The following is a 17,217-nucleotide window of genomic DNA, read 5'->3' on the forward strand; positions in this document are numbered from 1 at the left end:
ATTGACAGTGAAAGAGCTGGAACAGGGAAGGAGAGGGAGACTCTGGCCACTGAGATGGCATCTCCAGATCTCACACAGGAACTAACCTGTCCCATCTGTCTGGAGATATTCACCCACCCGGTGTCTCTGGAATGTGGACATCATTTCTGCAGCTCCTGCATCTCCCAGAGTTGGCAGAAGGTCCCGGGAGATGTTTCCTGCCCCCAGTGTCGACAGGTCTTCACCCAGAGGAACGTCAGGCCCGCTCGGACCCTCATTAACATCGTGGAGAAGTTCAGAGAGGTGAAGGTGACACAGCCACAGGAGGAGTTTTACTGTCAGGAACACGAGGAGAAGCTGAAACTCTTCTGTGAAGATGAACACAAAGCGATCTGTGTGGTGTGTGGGATGTCCAGAACTCATAAGACGCACAGTGTGATCCCAATAAAGGAGGCAGCCCAGATATACAAGGTACTGGATCACTGCTCCTGGCACAGGTAGATGGGGAAGAGGGACAGGGTGTAAGTCACAGAGAGAGAGAGTGTTTGTAGAATGTGGGGAGGGGAAGAGAGGGCTGGAGAGACAGGGATAGGGAAGGGGAGAGGGATGTTGAAAGAGGAGAGGGTTGGAGCGAGTAGAGGATTGATTGAGGAGGGGAATTAACCTGGAGAAGGATAATTGCAATAAACAGAATTAACCCACAGCTTCTACTTTGTTTATTGAGTGTAATCAATCCTGAGAATATCTCCTTCTCTACCTCACTGGTCTAACTCTATTTAAAAACAGCAAACCCCTCCAGAAGGTGACAATGATTGTTTCCTTTGACAAACCCATTTGTGTCCTTTCTGTCTCAGAACAAGTTAGAAACATCATTGGAAACTCTGCAGAAGCAAATGGACCTCAGTCTTCACAGTAAAAGAGAACGAGAGGATGGGATTTTCCACATGAAGGTAGGAGAGTGTCCTTTAGGCTTTGTGTAAACTTCCCTGTGTTTGTTATTGAGAGTGAGTCAGCTTCTCACACAGTCAGAGAGAGAGTTTTACTGAATAAAATGCTGCAGCTCCAAAGTACACTGCGGGCTGCTCCCTGAACTGCAATATAAGGGACCGTCTGTAAATTGCAGATTATGATAACAATGTGAAAATGTCTTAATTTCTCTCTCAAGCCAATCCTATCGATTGATGCAATAAATCTTGTCTTTAACTCATTCCCGGGGATCTATTATTCTATATATAAACCATCTGAACCCCTCGATTATATTCCAGTCTGTAACTCACACCCAGGTATGCATGGGGCAGCACGGTAGCATGGTGGTTAGCATAAATGCTTCACAGCTCCAGGGTCCCAGGTTCGATTCCCGGCTGGGCCACTGTCTGTGTAGAGTCTGCACGTCCTCCCCGTGTGTGCGTGGGTTTCCTCCGGGTGCTCCGGGTTCCTCCCACAGTCCAAAGACGTGCGGGTTAGGTGGACTGGCCATGCTAAATTGCCCGTAGTGTCCTTAAAAGTAAGGTTAAGGGGGGGGGGGGGGGGTTGTTGGGTTACGGGTATAGGGTGGATACGTGGGTTTGAGTAGGGTGATCATTGCTCGGCACAACATCGAGGGCCGAAGGGCCTGTTCTGTGCTGTACTGTTCTATGTTCTATGTATATATAAACCAACTGAACCCCTCAATTAGAGTCCAGTCTGTAACTCACTCCCAGGTATCCATTATTCTATACATAAACCATCTGAACCCCTCGATTAGATTCCAGTCTGTAACTCACTCCCAGGTATCCATTATTCTATATATAAACCATCTGAACCCTTCGATTAGATTCCAGTCTGTAACTCACTCCCAGGTATCCATTATTCTATATATAAACCACCTGAACCCCTCAATTAGAATCCAGTCTGTAACTCACTCCCAGGTATCCATTCTGAATTCCTCAATTAGATTCCACTTAGTGACTCAGCCCTTGATGTCTATTATTTCATAATTAACCACTGGAATCACTTGACAATGTTTGTTTGTAACTCACTCCCATATAGCCAATATCCCATCAAACTGTTGAGCAGACAGTGGGCTGTTATTATTTGTTATCCTTGCTGGATATAAATTTTTATCCCTATATCCCAGTGGACAGAGACCAGGGACACTGGGATAATAAACATTGTTTATTCCGTTCTGTATTCAATCTGTTCCAGGCTGAAGTTGACAGACTGAGAAATGAAATCAACAGTGAATTTGAAAAGATGCACAAGTTCCTGTTTGAGAAGGAGGAGCTGATGAAAGCAGAGTTGGAGAGAAAAAGCAATAAAGTATTCGAGGAAATGGAGAACAATTTAACCAAAACCATGGAGGAAATCTCTTCTCTTGAAGCAGCAATAAGAGATCTTAAATCGAGGCTGGAGGTACAACTGGCCCCAGAGTTCCTCAAGGTACAAAATCTCTTTGCCTTGTCCAGTGAAACATTCCAGAGACTGAGGGCGGGGACTCTGACCTTTAACCTCTGGGTTTGGATTAGGCCTCAGTCCGATTGGTTGGATGATTGTCTCTTTGTGCTGTCAGTAAGGGTCCAATGGGAAATGAGGTGAGATAATCTCAGTGTGATTCCTATACACAGCGTAACCACGGCACTGATTGATGATTGGACTCCGAGAGAGCTGATCTGGGAACTGGAGATGTTTACACTGCTGCAGATGGAGTTCTACTGAGATCTGCTGAGGATGGGTTAAAGTGCATTATTGCAGGGGTGATGGAGCTATGGTTAGAGAGATAAGAATGGGAGTGGGTGAGGGTAGAACGCCCAGCTGGACAACAGTGGAGAGGCGGTGGAGGAGGATGGCGTGATCGACCGTGTCAAAGGCTGCAGACAGACCGAGAATAATGAGGAGGGAAAGTTTGTAAGGATGGGTTTTTTGGGGAGAAGGGTGAAGATGTAGATTTAAATGAGAGAGAGAGCGGCAACACCTGAAGAGATGAAACAGTTTACAATCCCAGCTAACATGGGGACCAGGAGGGGAGGTTGGGAGATCAGTAGTTTTTGGGAATTGGATGGAGGGGACAGGAGGTGGGTCTCATGGACAAGATGATCTCCGAGAGGGAATGAAAGGAAAAAATAAAAGTTATTTTCTAACTGAAATCTTGGTGTCTCAATTTCTACTCGAGATTTACAACAAGAACTCTTTAATCTGACTCGATCATATCTATTCTTTTTCATTCCCTTCAGGATATTCAAGACCTGTTGATGAGGTAAGCAGATATAAAGAAACAGTTTTGTGATGTGATCACTGCTGTCTCTCTAACACACACTGATTTCCAGACCTGTTTTTACAGGAATCAGATGGTGTTTCACAAGCCTGGAACTGTCTCCACTCAGTTACCTGTGGATATCGCTGGTGAACCATTCAAATATATCAAAGTGTGGAGGGAAATGAGAGCAGTGATTTCACCAGGTATCATTCTCTATATATTACTATCTCCCTGCTGTTATCCACGTGATTAATGAGGTTTGACACACTGATGAAATGATCAGAAGATCAGAAGGAATAAGAACAGGAGTTGTCCAGCCAATTGAACCTGCTCTGATTTTTGATCAGATCATGTCTGATCTGATTGGGGCCTTTACTCCACTTTCCTGCCTCCCAGATGACCCTTAACCCCTTGTTGATCAACAATCTATGGAACTCGGTCATGAATCAATGACCCAGCCTCTGCTGCTCTCTGTGGTAGAGAATTCCAAAGACTAATATCCCTCTCCGAGAAGGAATTCCTCCTCATCTCTGTCTTCAATAGAGGCCCCTTCATTTTATGTTGTGTCACCTACACCTCGATTGGCCCAGAGATCAAACATCCTCCCAGCATCTACCCTGGTGAAGGAATCCCCTCAGAATGTTATGTTTCAATAAGATAACCTCTTATTCTTCCAAACTCCAGTGAGTACAGACCAACCAGCTCAACCTTTCCCCATAAGGCAATCCCTTCATCCCAGGAATCAGCCCAGTGAACCTTCTCTGAACTGTGTCCAATGACAGTCTCTCCCTCCTGATGTAAGGAGATCAGATCTGAACACAGTACTCAAGCTGCAGTCTCACCAATCCCCTGTAAAGTTGGAGCAAGTCTTCCCTACTTTACACTCCATCCCTTTTCCAATAAAGGCCAACATTCCATTTGTTTTCCTCATTCCTTGCTGTACCTGGACACTAACGTTTAGTGATTGATGTACAAGGTCCCCCAGATCCCTCTGTACTGCAGCATTCTGCTGTCTCTTTCTACTGAAATAATTTGCTGCTTTTCTATTCTTCCTGCCAAGGTGGACAACCTCCCATTTTCCCACATTATACTCCATCTGCTAAATCTTAGTCCACTCACTTAACCGGTCTATATCCCTCCGCAGACACTTTGTATCCACCTCACAACTTCCCAACCTCACTTAGTGGCATCAGAAAATTTAGCTACAGTACATTTTGTTTCTTCATCCAATCGGGAATATTGATCATAAATAGTTGTATCCCCATCACTGATCAGTAATCTCGGGAATTTGGAAATATCACAACCAATTAATCCACTTTCTCTCCAGCCCCTCCTTTAAAATCCTGCGATGCAGGACATCAGGTCCAGGGGAGAAGTCGTCTTTAATCCCATTAGTTTTCCAGATACTTTTTCTCTGGTGATCATGATTGTTTTAAGTTTATCCCTCCCTTTTCCCTCCTGCTTTCCCCCAACACTGGATGACACCAGGTGTTGTTCTCTGTATAATTTGGGGTATTTTATTTCCCCAGGTTATAAGAAAACATTTATTTCATGATCTTTTGACATGTCTAAGGGACATTGCCAGACCTCAACACTGAGCACTGATTGGTCCCCACATGTCCCGTTGTCAACACTGATACACTCGGGCAGCATGGTGGCGCAGTGGTTAGCATTGCTGCCTCACGGCGCCGAGGTCCCAGGTTCGATCCCGACTCTGGGTTACTGTCCCTGTGGAGTTTGCACATTCTCCCCGTGTATGTGTGGGTTTCACCCCCACAACCTAAAAGATGTGCAGGGGAGGTGGATTGGCCAGGCTAAATTGCCCCTTAATAAAAAATAATATTAAAAAACACTGATACACTTCCCTTCACTCCATATACCAGTTACCATGACTACACTCTGTCCCCTTCTGTGACCAAGGACAGGAAATCCCAACTTAGGCAGACTTCACCTTCTGTCTCTTCCTCAGGGTTTTTGTAAATGGAACTCAGTTCAGAGAAGTGTGAGGTTCATGTATTGGGAGAGGGAAGATAAAGCAAGGGAATAGACAATAAGTGGTAAGATAGTGAGCGTTGTGGAGGAACAGAGGGAGCTTTGAATTTATGTCCACAGATGCCGGACAGGTGGATAAAGTGATGCAGATAACACACCGGATATTTTCCTGTACTGACCACGGAATAGAAAATAAGAGCAGCGAGATAATGTAGGAACTTTATTAAACACTAGTTAGTCTACAGCTAGAGTACTTTGTATCTTTCTGGTCAGTGTGTTGGAGAGGTTACCGAGGAGATTAATGAGGGTGTTGGATGGATCAGAGAACTTGAGTTGTGAGTTATGATTGGATGGATTGGGATGGTTTTCATTGGATCCGAGAAGGCTGAGGGGAGATTTAATTGATGTGTATAAAATTAGGGGTGTCCTGAGTGGAAAGGAAGCCCCGAGTTCCATTACCTCGGGATCCATGATCAGGGAGAGTAGATACAGGGTAAGGGGGAGGAGGGTAAAAGGGGATTATTTTCACTCAGGGTGTGGTCTGGATCTGGGAAAGGAAGATTGAGGCAGAATCGCTCATCACATTTATAAAGTAATCAGATCAACACTAAAGGTGCCGACAGGGTTACGGAGCAGGAACTGGAAACCGGGATTGGGCTGGAGAATTAATTTGCAGCCGAATCAGGTTGGTCTGGAATTGCGTTTTTCTGTGAATCCCAGAATGTTTACAAAACAGGAGGAAACCAATCGGCCCATTGTGTTCCTGCTAGCTCGTTGCAAGATCAACTCCCCAGGACCATTCCTTCACCTTATCTCTGTACCTCTGAAGATTATATAGATACATAGAAGCAGGAGGAGGCCTTTTGGCCCTTCAAGCCTGCTCCGCCATTCATCACGATCATAGCTGATCATCCAACTCAATAGCTTAAACCTGCTTTCTCCCTTAATCTTTTGATTCCATAATCTGGTTAACCTTCGCTGCACTCCCTCGACAGCAAGAACATTGTTTCTCAGAAAAGGAGACCAAAACTGCACACAATTCCCAGGTGTGGCCTCACCAAGGCCCTGTATAATTGCAGCAACACATCCCTGCTTCTATACTCGAAACCTCTTGCAATGAAGGCCAACATACCATTAGCCTTCTTTACAGCCTGCTGCACCTCCAGCATGCTTACCTTCAGCGACTGGTACACAAGGACATCCAGGTCCTTCTGCACACTCCCCTCTCCCAATGTACACACACCCAGGTAGTAATCTGCCTTCCTGTTTTTGCTTCCAAAGTGAATAACCTCACACTTATCCAAATTATACTGCATCTGCCATTTTTTTGCCCACTCGCCCAACCTGTCCAGATCATGCTGTAGCATCCCTGCATTCTCGTCACAGTTCACAATTTGAAGAATAAAGGGGTATGGTGTTCGGGTGCGAAATTTTAGCTGAGTCCACAATTGATTAGCCATGATCTCATTGAATGGCGGAGCAGGTTCGAAGGGCCAGATGGCCTACTCCTGCTCCTAGTTCTTATGTTATGTTCATCATCCCACCCAACTTGGTATCATCTGCAAACTTTGAGATGTTACATTTTGTTCCCTCATCCAAATCATTCATATATATTGTGAATAGCTGAGGTCCCAGCACCGATCCCTGTGGTACCCCACTGGTTACTGCCTGCCAATTTGAAAAGCCATTAATTCCTACTCTGGTTTCCTCTCTGCCAACCAGTTTTCTATCCACCTCAATACATTTCCCCCATCCCATGCGCTTTCATTTTGCACAATAATCTCTTATACAGGACTTTGTCAAACGCCTTCCGAAAGTCCAAATATACCACATCGACTGGCTCCCCCTTGTCAACTGTACTGGTTACCTCTTCAAAGAATTCCAATAGATTTGACAAGCATGATTTCCCTTCATAAATCCATGCTGACTCTGACTGATCCTGCCATTGATTGTTCCTCATCAGTTAATAATTCAATTCCATATGAAAGCAGTGATTCAATCTGATTCCACCACAGTGCATTCCTGACCCTAAACACTTGCTGTGTGAATAGGTGTTTCCTCGCGCTGATATGGCTTCTTTTGTCAATCAGTTTAAATTCTGTGTCCTCTGGTTCTCTTCTCTCAGGGGAACCACCTCAGCTTCTCCAATCTGTGTCCGTAACTGAAGTTCCTCCTGCCAGGAATCATTGTGGTGAATGTTTCCTGCACTCTCTCTAATGCCCTCACATCCTCCCTCAAAGTGTGTTGCCCAGAACAGAGTTGAGGGTTAACCAGTGTTTTATACAGATATAACTTTGTCACTCTATTCTGTGTTAATAAAGCCTAAGATACTGCATTCTTATTAATCACTCTCTCTCAACTTGTCCTGTCACTGCTAATTGTGAAATGATGTTCTGTACATCAAGGTTTAGATCATTAATTTACACCAGGAAGAGTCGGGTGCGAACACTGACCCCTGTGAACACTGATGTATAATCTATGTCCGGTCTGACAACAACCAACAACTCATTCACCCCATTTCATATCCATGTTGCTGCTATCCTCGTTATTCTGTACATTTTCTCTGTTTCTGTCTGTTAGGGTGACTGTTCCTCTGTTGCCACGGAGACCAGGGAACATACGAGGAGATTACAGAACAAAACTGTTGTATTGAGAGAGCTGAAGTAACTTCTCCGTCATTTAGATGGGAATTTTCTACTGGGATCACTCCTTCCGAGTGTGAATGGAATTCCCAGTGGGAATGTAGCTGTTGTCCGTGTTATACCATCACTGAGTCAGAAAGCTGTAGATTTTTGTCCCATTCCAGAATCTGGAGCAGGAAGTCCAGACTGACAATCCCAGCTCAGTACTGAGGAAGTGCTGCAGTATTGGAGGAGCCTCTTTCAGCTGAGACATTACATCTTCTCAGCTGGAGAGCAATGATCCAGTGGCTGGAGTTTGAAGAGGAGGAGGAGAGATCACCCCCTTGTCCTGGCAGAGATCTCAGAGGGGGGTGGAGGGCTCGAGTGGGAGAGCCCACCCCCTTTGTCCGAGCTGAGATCTCGAAGGGGGTGTAGGGCTGGAGGAGGAGAGCTCACTCCCTTGTCCTGGCTGAGATCTCGGAGAGGGGTTGTAGGGCTGGAGGGGGAGAGCCCACCCCCTTGTCCTGACTGAGATCTCAGAGCGGGGTGGAGGGCTGGAGTGGGAAAGCCCACCCCCTTGTCCTGACTGAGATCTCGGAGGGGGATGGAGGGCCGGAGGGGGAGAGCCCACTCCCTTGTCCTGGCTGAGATCTCGGAGGGGGGTGTAGGACTGGAGGAGGTGACAGAGATGGAGTGTGGGCAGTGAGAATTTTAAGTTCGAGGCATTGCTGGGTTCAAAGCTGATGTGGATCAGTGAGCACTGGGGGGGCTGAAATTATCAACAGGGGACAACCAGTGTCAGATTCCAGTAGATTGAGTTCAGGGCGGTGACTGACTTCCTACAACTTGTCTTAACCGAGGTCTTGTACTGGAGAGAGATCTTTATTCTCAGTGAGTTGATGCTGATCTGTGCTGGGTGAATGGAGCTGAGGGAATGGGGAGGAATTTCTTCAGACACTCTGTCCCTGAGTTTCCACAGTTCCTGGGCTGAGGAAAGTGGTGATGTCCCATCACCGTCTGTACATGTCTCGTCATTCACTCCTGTTTTTCTCACAGTAACAGCTTCCCAATCATGTTCTCTTCCAGTTCCAGCATCTCTCACCCTGGATCCAGAGACAGCAAACAACCGACTCATCATTTCCCAGGATCTGACTAGTGTGAGGCACGGAAATGAGGAGCAAGATCTCCCTGAACATCCGGGAAGATTTGATCAATATGTCTATGTGTTGAGTTCCCAGAGTTTCACATCAGGGAGACACTACTGGGAGGTGGGTCTTGGAAACAAACCTTACTGGATTGTGGGTGTCTGCAGAGAGTCTGTCAACAGGAAAGCAGACATCACAGAGTCACCTGAGAATGGATTCTGGGTCATCGCCCGGCTTGCTGGCTGCAAATCATTGAAAATCCTGGATGCCATCTCCCAGCTCAAAGTGAAACCCCGGAAGTTGGGAATTTACCTGGATTATGAGGGAGGACAGGTGTCATTTTACGATGCTGAGGACATGTTTCACCTGTACACCTTCACTGACACATTCACCGAGAAACTCTTTCTCATCTTTAATCCCTGTCATAATAACTCTGGTAATAACCCTGAGCCACTCACACTGCTCTCTGGGTAACACAGTGGGACACGTTTTGGGAGGTCGGAGTTTTAGTGAGAAGCCTGATTCACTGTCTGAACAGCTCATGTTGTCCTGATTCTCTGCTGTGTGCTGTCAGGGGGCGAGTGTGTTTCTGTATTGTTTATTCTGTAAATTTAACTCAGATTCTCCACCCATCCCACTGTCCCAATCTCAATCTAATGGGATCCATAAACACTGGGCTGGTATAGAATGAAGCAAAATCTCCTGAATTGTGTTTTTTTTTAATTTAAATGTTTTTATTCTCTATTTTCACATTTTCCTTCAAAATTCACACCCCACCCACAGATAGTAAACGGTAACAAATAGAAGATCAATCCCCTTAACAATAACAACGATCCCATCCTCCACCACCCCAAACAACGGCCCACCTGTCAATATATGCATCCAATAAAATAAACCCTCCCACAAAGGAGAAAAAGAAAAAGGAATCCGGGACCGCCCATGGTCACCATGGAGTCCACTACCCCCTCCTCCCCTCCACACTCAATGCCGTCGAACCTCTGAAAGAGTGCCGCACATGATACCCAGGAGTTGTAAACCCCCACCACCCCCAACTCCTCACCCCCACTGCCTCTTGTAAAGCTCCTCCCCCCAACCTCAGTTCCTTCCCCCCTTTCCACCCCGGCTAGACCACTCGGACCCTGTTCTGCCAGGCTCCGATGGCCGCAGCCCCTCCCCCCACCTCACTCCCGTTCACTGGCTGGCTTAGACCAGCCAACGTGGAGACCCCCGCCCGGGTCCCTGTCCCCCTTGCCCGACCCTAGGAAAGCCCAAAAATCCCCTTTTAGCACACAAACCCCGCATATCCACCTACACCCCAAAGAGCCCTCTCTTCGAGTGAAAGTCCCAGCACTTCCCTTGTCCAAATATGTACATCATTGGCTCCTTTAGCCCATACACCCGCACGCAGTCATGAGGTTACATCGGCACATGGTCATTTCTCAAATTCTTAGTTCTGCCACAGTCCTTCTCCCTTCGCAAACTCCTCCGCTGCTTCCGCCGTTGCAAAATAAAAGTCCTTGAGCTTGTAAGTAACCCTCAGCTTCGCTGGATATACAATGCCTGCACTGCATCTTGCTAATGTACAGTGCCCTCTTCACCCGGTTGAACGCCGCCCGCCTCCTTGCCAGCTCCACCGTAAGTCCTGGTATACACGTATACCAGCTCCAGCCCACTGCACCACCCGCTTCTGCTTGGCCCAGCACAGGACCTTCTCCTTCACACTGTACCTACGGAAGCACAGAGTCACTACCCTTGGCAGCTCACTCGCCTTTGGTACAGGCCTCCACCACCGATGAACCCGATCCAGTTCATATCGGGAGGGATCCTCCCCCTCCCCCAATAGTTTCACAAGCATCGCAACAAAATACTCAGTCGCCCTCGTCCCTTCAACTCCTTCGTGCAGCCCCACAATCCTCAAATTCTGTCACCTGGATCTGTTTTCCAGGTCTTCCATTTCTCCTCGCAGATCCTTATTAATCTCCACACCTTCCGCATCTCCTTCCCCATCGAGGTAAGTTGATCACCGTGCTGCAATAACGTCTCCTCCACTTCCTTATGCACCTCCCCTTGCTCCCGCACCTCCAACACTGCGCTCACCAACGCCGTCGTCACCTGGGAAACCATCTCCTCCACCAGCACACTCAAAACCTCCCTCATCTCCTTCCTCATTGTCTCCATGTATTTGTAAACTGCCTTTCGAATTCCACAGCCATTACCTTAGTTATTTCTTCAGCCGTAAGCAATGCGGCCTCCCCGGTGCTCCAGCCTCCATTTTCCTTGGTGACCCCGCGGTGACCTTTCTACTCCAAGACGAACTTTCAGCTGTTTTCACAGCCGTTTTCTTACTGGCCCTCGACATATCCCTTCCCTGTGCTTTCTCCTGGCCTTCACCGCCTTCGCTGCCCCTAGGACCGGGCGTCAATCCCTGACAATGCCGTTCCCGAACGGGAGCCCTCCAACGCCCGGCTGGCTCCCACCCGCCGTCACCGGGAAGTCAGCCGTCACCCGCTTCTTCAAGGGCCTTGGTGAGATCTTTTCACAGTTGTTCCCTCTGCTGCTGGAATTCAGCTTTAATAAAGGCCCTCAAGTCAGCTTGAGGCCTTTAAGCTCGCCCTTCCCCCGCCTGCATGCTGGAAGAGGCTTTTGTCATTGCTGCAGCTTCAGCCAAATCTTTCACTGTTTCTGCAGGTCTGTTAACCAAGAAACATACCTTTCCTGGGGGAAAGTACTCCTCCAACATTCACCTACGCCTTTTCATCAAAATTCCACCCCGTGTTGATTAAAAAAGAGCTCTTTTCTGTAACCTTGGGCAGGAGCCGCCTTGTGTGTGACCACTTACTCCATGGTGCACACCAGAAGCCCTCCTGAATTGTGGTAACTGTGCCCAGCTATCGAACAATTCATTGTGAATCTGTATTTTGTTTCTTCCCTTGAATAAATATTTTATTTGAAGACGGGACTGACACCTGGTGTGATGATTATTGATTCAGTGAATGAGCAGAAAGAATGTTTTTTCAGAACGCAGGCCAGGAGCGGCAGCGGCCACGACCGAAGCGGGGCCCAGCCGGCAGTACGGAGGGCGGGGAGGAGCGGCGTGCGGCAGCCCAAACGGAGCAGCGGGGAACGACCCACCCCCCCCCAAACAAAGCCCAAAAGAAAACAGGGAGAGAGGGGGGAGGGGGGAATATATTACTTTCTCTCTTTTTACACTCTCCTCTCACATCCAAAACAAGCCCACCAGAGAGGAGTTGTATAAAGGGGGGGGGGGGGGGGGGGGGGGGGGGGGGGGGCGGTACACAGGGAGCGAGAGGCTGGGGGGGGGGGGGGGGGATACTTGGAAGGAGGGATAAAGGAGGTTAGAAAAGGAACAGGACAACAAAGTGCCACAACCAAGGGCCCGAAACAAGGAACCGCTGCAAGCACCCACCCAGTACGGTCTGTGGGCGAAGGGGGCCCCCAGAGTGCAGGGGACTACCCGCGTGGCGGACACACAGTGGACGGCCATGGCAGATGCCCCCGGGACAGGGGGGAAATCCCGGAGCGCAGAGACCCGACCGCGTGGAGAGAACAGCAATAGCGGCCATCCTGGACGGCCCCCTAACAAAGGGAAACCCCGGAGGGCAGGGGCGCATCCACCAGGTAAGTATGGTTAATCCCACAGGAGCAAGGGGCCAGAAGCCCCCCACCAGGATAGTCACCTGGAAGGTAAAGGGACTTAACAGCCCAGTGAAGAGATCCAGATTCCTCACCCACCTCAGAAATATGAGGGCCGACATAGTCTTCCTCCAAGAGACGCACCTGAGGGAGCAGGACCAACTGCGGGTAAGAAAGGGCTGGGTGGGACAAACCTACCATTCCTGCTATGGGACAAGGGCCAGGGGGGTGGCGATCTTGATCGGCAAGAGGACGATGTTTAGGGCGACAAGGACGGTAACAGACCCGGGGGGACAGTACGCCATGGTCAGCGGGGCCCTGGATGGGGCACCGGTGGTACTAGTCAACGTGTACGCGCCCAACTAGGACGACACGAGTTTCATCAAAAAGACCATGGCAGAAATCCCAGACATAGCAACGCATTGACTAATCATGGGGGGGGACTTTAACTGTACAGGACCCAAAGACGGACAGATCAAACCCCAAAACGGGGAAAACCTCAAGCATGGCAAGGGAACTCAGTCACTTTATGGGGCAGATGGGAGCGGTGGACTCCTGGAGGTTCGCCCACCCAGGGGAGAAGGAATTCTCCTTCTTCTCCCCAGTACACAACGTATACACCAGAATTGACTTCTTTGTGGTGGGGAAGACGGTGCTTCCAGGGATAGACAAAGTGGAATACTCCGCAATTGTGATATCAGACCACGCTCCGCATTACATGGACGTGCGGCTAGAGACGGGAAAGGCCCAGCGCCCCACATGGATGTTGGACGGTGCCTTACTAGCTAACAAGGCCTTCAGTGAAAGGATAGTGCGGGTTATAGCAGAGTACACGGAGAACAACCAAAACAGGGAGGTCTCGCCCTCCACGTTCTGGGAAGCGCTAAAGGCCGTACTAAGAGGGGAAATTATCGCTTTCAAAGCACAAAGAGATAGTGAGGAAAGGGTGGCTGGGCAGAAGCTAGTCGACTCCATACTGGAGGTAGACTGTAAATACTCCGAGGCCCTGACCATAGAGCTCCTGGCAGAGAGGAAGGAACTACAAAGGAACTGTGACCTGCTCTCCACCAGGAAAGCAGTGCACCAACTCCGCCAGGGCGCATGGGACCCTGTACGAACACGGAGACAAAGCCAGCCGCCTGTTGGCACACCAGCTGAGAAAGCAGGCAGGCCACCAGAGAAATTGCAAAAATCGTGGGTACCCGGAGGCACGTTGGAAATGGAACCAGAAAAGATTAACAAAACCTTCAAGGCCTTCTGCCAAGAGCTGTACACCTCAGAGCCCCCAAGGGGGGAGTCTGGGATGAAACGGTTCCTTGATGGACTGGACATTCCAGTCATGGGGGAGGGCAGAAAATGGGGCCTGGAAGCACCACTAGCACTGGGAGAGATCATGGACAGCATAAGCTCCATGCAGACGGGGAAGGCGCCAGGACCGGACGGATTCCCGGCGGACTTCTACAAAAAATTTGCGACAGCGCTGGCCCCGCACCTGCGGGAGATGTTCACAGACTCGCTAGCTAGGGGCACACTGCCACCCACGTTAGCACAGGCCTCAATCTCACTGATACCTGAGAAAGACAAAGACCCAACGGAATGTGGGTGATGCAGACCCATCTCACTGCTAAACGCAGACACCGCAAGTGGGGGGGGGGGGGGGGGGGGGGGGGCAGCACTAACGGGACTGCCGTTTAAACAAGCCCAACACAAATTTCGCCAACTGGGGATCCAAATAGCCCATGACGGGAAAGGGATCCACAATTGGAACCTCACCAGCCTGACGGAGGAAGTAAAAAAGGACCTGCAAAGATGGAACACACTCCCGCCTCCCTCGCGGGGAGAGTCCAGACGATCAAAATGAACGTCCTGCCCAGGTTCCTCTTCCTGTTTAGATCCATTCCGGTCTACATCCCCAAGGCCTTTTTCAAAGCGCTGGACAAACTTATCATGGCGTTCGTATGGGGGGGTAAAAATGCTAGGATCCCAAAGAAGGTCCTACAAAAAACAAAATGCACTCCCAAACCTACAATTCTACCACTGGGCGGCAACAGCCGAGCGAGTAAGGGGATGGATACAGGAGCCAGAGGCCGAGTGGGTGCGCGTGGAGGAGGCCTCCTGTGTGGGGACCTCCCTCCGGGCCCTCGCCACGGCAGCACTCCCATCCCCACCCAAAAAACATTCCAGCAGCCCAGTGGTGACAGCCACCCTCCAATCCTGGAACCAACTGCGGCAGCAATTTGGCCTGACCAATTTCTGACAAAGCTCCCATCTGCAACAACCATAGGTTCACACCAGCACTGACTGACGCCACCTTCAAAAGGTGGAGGCAGGACGGAGGGACACTGACAGTCAGGGACCTATACACGGATGGCAGGGTCGCAACACTGGACGAACTGACAGAGAAATTTTGGCTAGCCAGGGGGAACAAGCTACGGTATCTGCAGCTCAAAAACTTCATACGAAAGGAGACAAGGACGTACCCACAACCGCCACGACAGACACTACTGGAAGACCTACTGGACGCAAGTATCCTAGATAAAGGGAACTGTAGTGACATGTACGACCGACTGACAGAAAGGGCCGACACCGTACTGGACACAACAAGAAAGAAATGGGAGGAGAACCTGGGGATTGAGATAGGGTGGGGACTCTGGAGCGAAGCACTGCATAGGGTCAACTCCACCTCCACATGCGCAAGGCTCAGCCTGACACAGCTAAAAGTGGTACATAGAGCCCACCTAACAAGAACCCGTATGAGTAGGTTCTTCCCGGTGGTGGAGGATAGATGTGAACGGTGCCAAGTAGGCCCGGCCAACCATGCCCACATGTTCTGGTCTTGCCCCAGACTGGTGGAGTACTGGACAGCCTTCTTCGAGGCTATGGCCAAAGTGGTGGGGGTGAGGGTGGAGCCATGCCCGAAAGTGGCGGTCTTCGGGGTCTCGGCCAACCAGATCTATTCCTGGGGAGGAGGACGGACGCCCTTGCCTTTGCCTCCCTGATCGCCCGCTGTCGAATCCTGTTTGGCTGGCGGTCAGCAGCACCGCCCAGAGCTGCAGACTGGCTGTCCGACCTCTCGGAATCTCTCCAAATGGAGAAAATCAAATTCTCCATCCGAGGGTCAGACGACGGCTTCCACAGAACGTGGGAGCCATTCACACGACTGTTCCAGGACCTGTTTGTGGCCAACGAACAAGAGGAAGAATAGCCAGGTAGTCAAGAATCAGCGGAAATTAGTCAAGAATCAGGGGAGGGTAGCCAAGGCATGAAAGGGAGAGAGGGACTGGGAGGGAGGGAGGTTGGGAGGGGGAGGGGGGGGGGGGGGGGGGCTAGACCTGAGGAAAGAAAGGCGAACCACAGGGGGGAGGGGGGGTGACAGCTGAACCTGAGAAGGGAGGGGCGAACCGGGGAGGGAGGGGGGACAGGAGAGGAGAACCAGCGGGATGGGGCTGGGGGCAGGGAAACGGGAGCTGGAAGGAAGGCATGGGGGTGCCAAAACGTGCTTGACATCTCCAGGAGCGGGGAACAAGGAGGTTGGGGATGGAGGTCGGGAGGAGCAGCGGAGGCGAGCGGGGGACGGCGGCGAGATCCGTCCGGGAGAGGCGGGCGACAGCGGCACGCGACCCAGCCAGGTGTCGCACACTCTCCCCGGCACCCAAATGTATATTTGCCCCCCCCCCCCCCCCCCCCCCCCCCCCCCCCCCCCACCGCAAACAGTCGCGTACTTACGTGGTGTAAATAATTCTGCCAGATGCACAGAGCTGCCGCTGTCGAGCTGGTGCACAGTACCCCAGCAGTTAGTCTATTTCATATTTTATTGTATTTTATGTTGGGGTGTGCCCTTCTCTTCTAAATATGTGTGTATATATAGATATATGTTTCTTATTCTGTGCACATAACGGTAATTATACCTTGTTCAAAAACCCAATGAAAACATTTATTTAAAAAAAAGAATGTTTTTTCACTCCTGTATGGGATGTGGGTGTCGCTGGCTGAGACCTCGTTGCCCATCCCTAATTGCCCTTGAGAAACTGGTGTAGGTACACCCACTGTGCTGTTAGGGAGGGAGTTCCAGGATTTGGACCCAGCGACAGTGAAGGAACAGCCGATATGTTTCCAAGTCAGGATGGTGAGTGACTGGAAGGGAACCTCCAGGTGGTGGTATCAGGAATGAGAATATCAGAATAGGTTCCGGAGTAGGACATGTGACCATTCGGGAAGATCCTGTCTGAACATCAACACCGACTCCACTTTCCCATCCTATCCCTTCATTCCCTTTGTACTCAGGAATATATCGATCTCTGTGTTGAATATACTCACTGACATCTCGCCGAGAGAGAGAATTCCAAAGATTCCAAACTCTCTCTGAGGGAAGGAATTTCTCCCCATCTCAGTCTTAAATGGACGACCCCTTATCCTGATTCTGTGACCTCTCGTCTGGACCAGTCTCAGCATCTACCCTGTCAGGATCTCTGAGAATTGTATATGTTTCAATAAGATCATCTCTTATTCTTCCAAACGTCAAAGAATATAGAGCCATCCAACTCAATCCCTCCTCATATCGGAAAACTCTTTCATCCCAAGAATCAATTCCGTG

General features: G+C 49.7%; 1 protein-coding gene across 1 annotated transcript; it reads left to right on the forward strand.

Moving 5' to 3' along the window:
- On the forward strand, window positions 1–9,671 carry LOC119976343 (zinc-binding protein A33-like). The gene is made up of 6 exons (XM_038816812.1): window positions 1–450; window positions 834–929; window positions 2,164–2,397; window positions 3,189–3,211; window positions 3,296–3,414; window positions 8,911–9,671. The coding sequence occupies exons 1-6, from the start codon at window positions 55–57 to the stop codon at window positions 9,441–9,443; spliced, it is 1,401 nt and encodes a 466-aa protein (XP_038672740.1). The 5' UTR covers window positions 1–54; the 3' UTR covers window positions 9,444–9,671.
- Window positions 9,672–17,217: the final 7,546 nt, after the last annotated feature.

This window comes from Scyliorhinus canicula, chromosome 13 (assembly GCF_902713615.1).
Source record: "Scyliorhinus canicula chromosome 13, sScyCan1.1, whole genome shotgun sequence".
In the NCBI taxonomy this organism is placed as follows: domain Eukaryota; kingdom Metazoa; phylum Chordata; class Chondrichthyes; order Carcharhiniformes; family Scyliorhinidae; genus Scyliorhinus; species Scyliorhinus canicula.

Coding starts and splice junctions, on each gene's coding strand:
- LOC119976343 (XM_038816812.1), top strand. CDS start 55: ATGGCATCTCCAGATCTCACACAGGAACTAACCTGTCCCATCTGTCTG. Junction 930..2,163: donor ATGGGATTTTCCACATGAAG/GTAGGAGAGTGT, acceptor AATCTGTTCCAG/GCTGAAGTTGACAGACTGAG. Junction 3,415..8,910: donor GAGAGCAGTGATTTCACCAG/GTATCATTCTCT, acceptor GTTCTCTTCCAG/TTCCAGCATCTCTCACCCTG.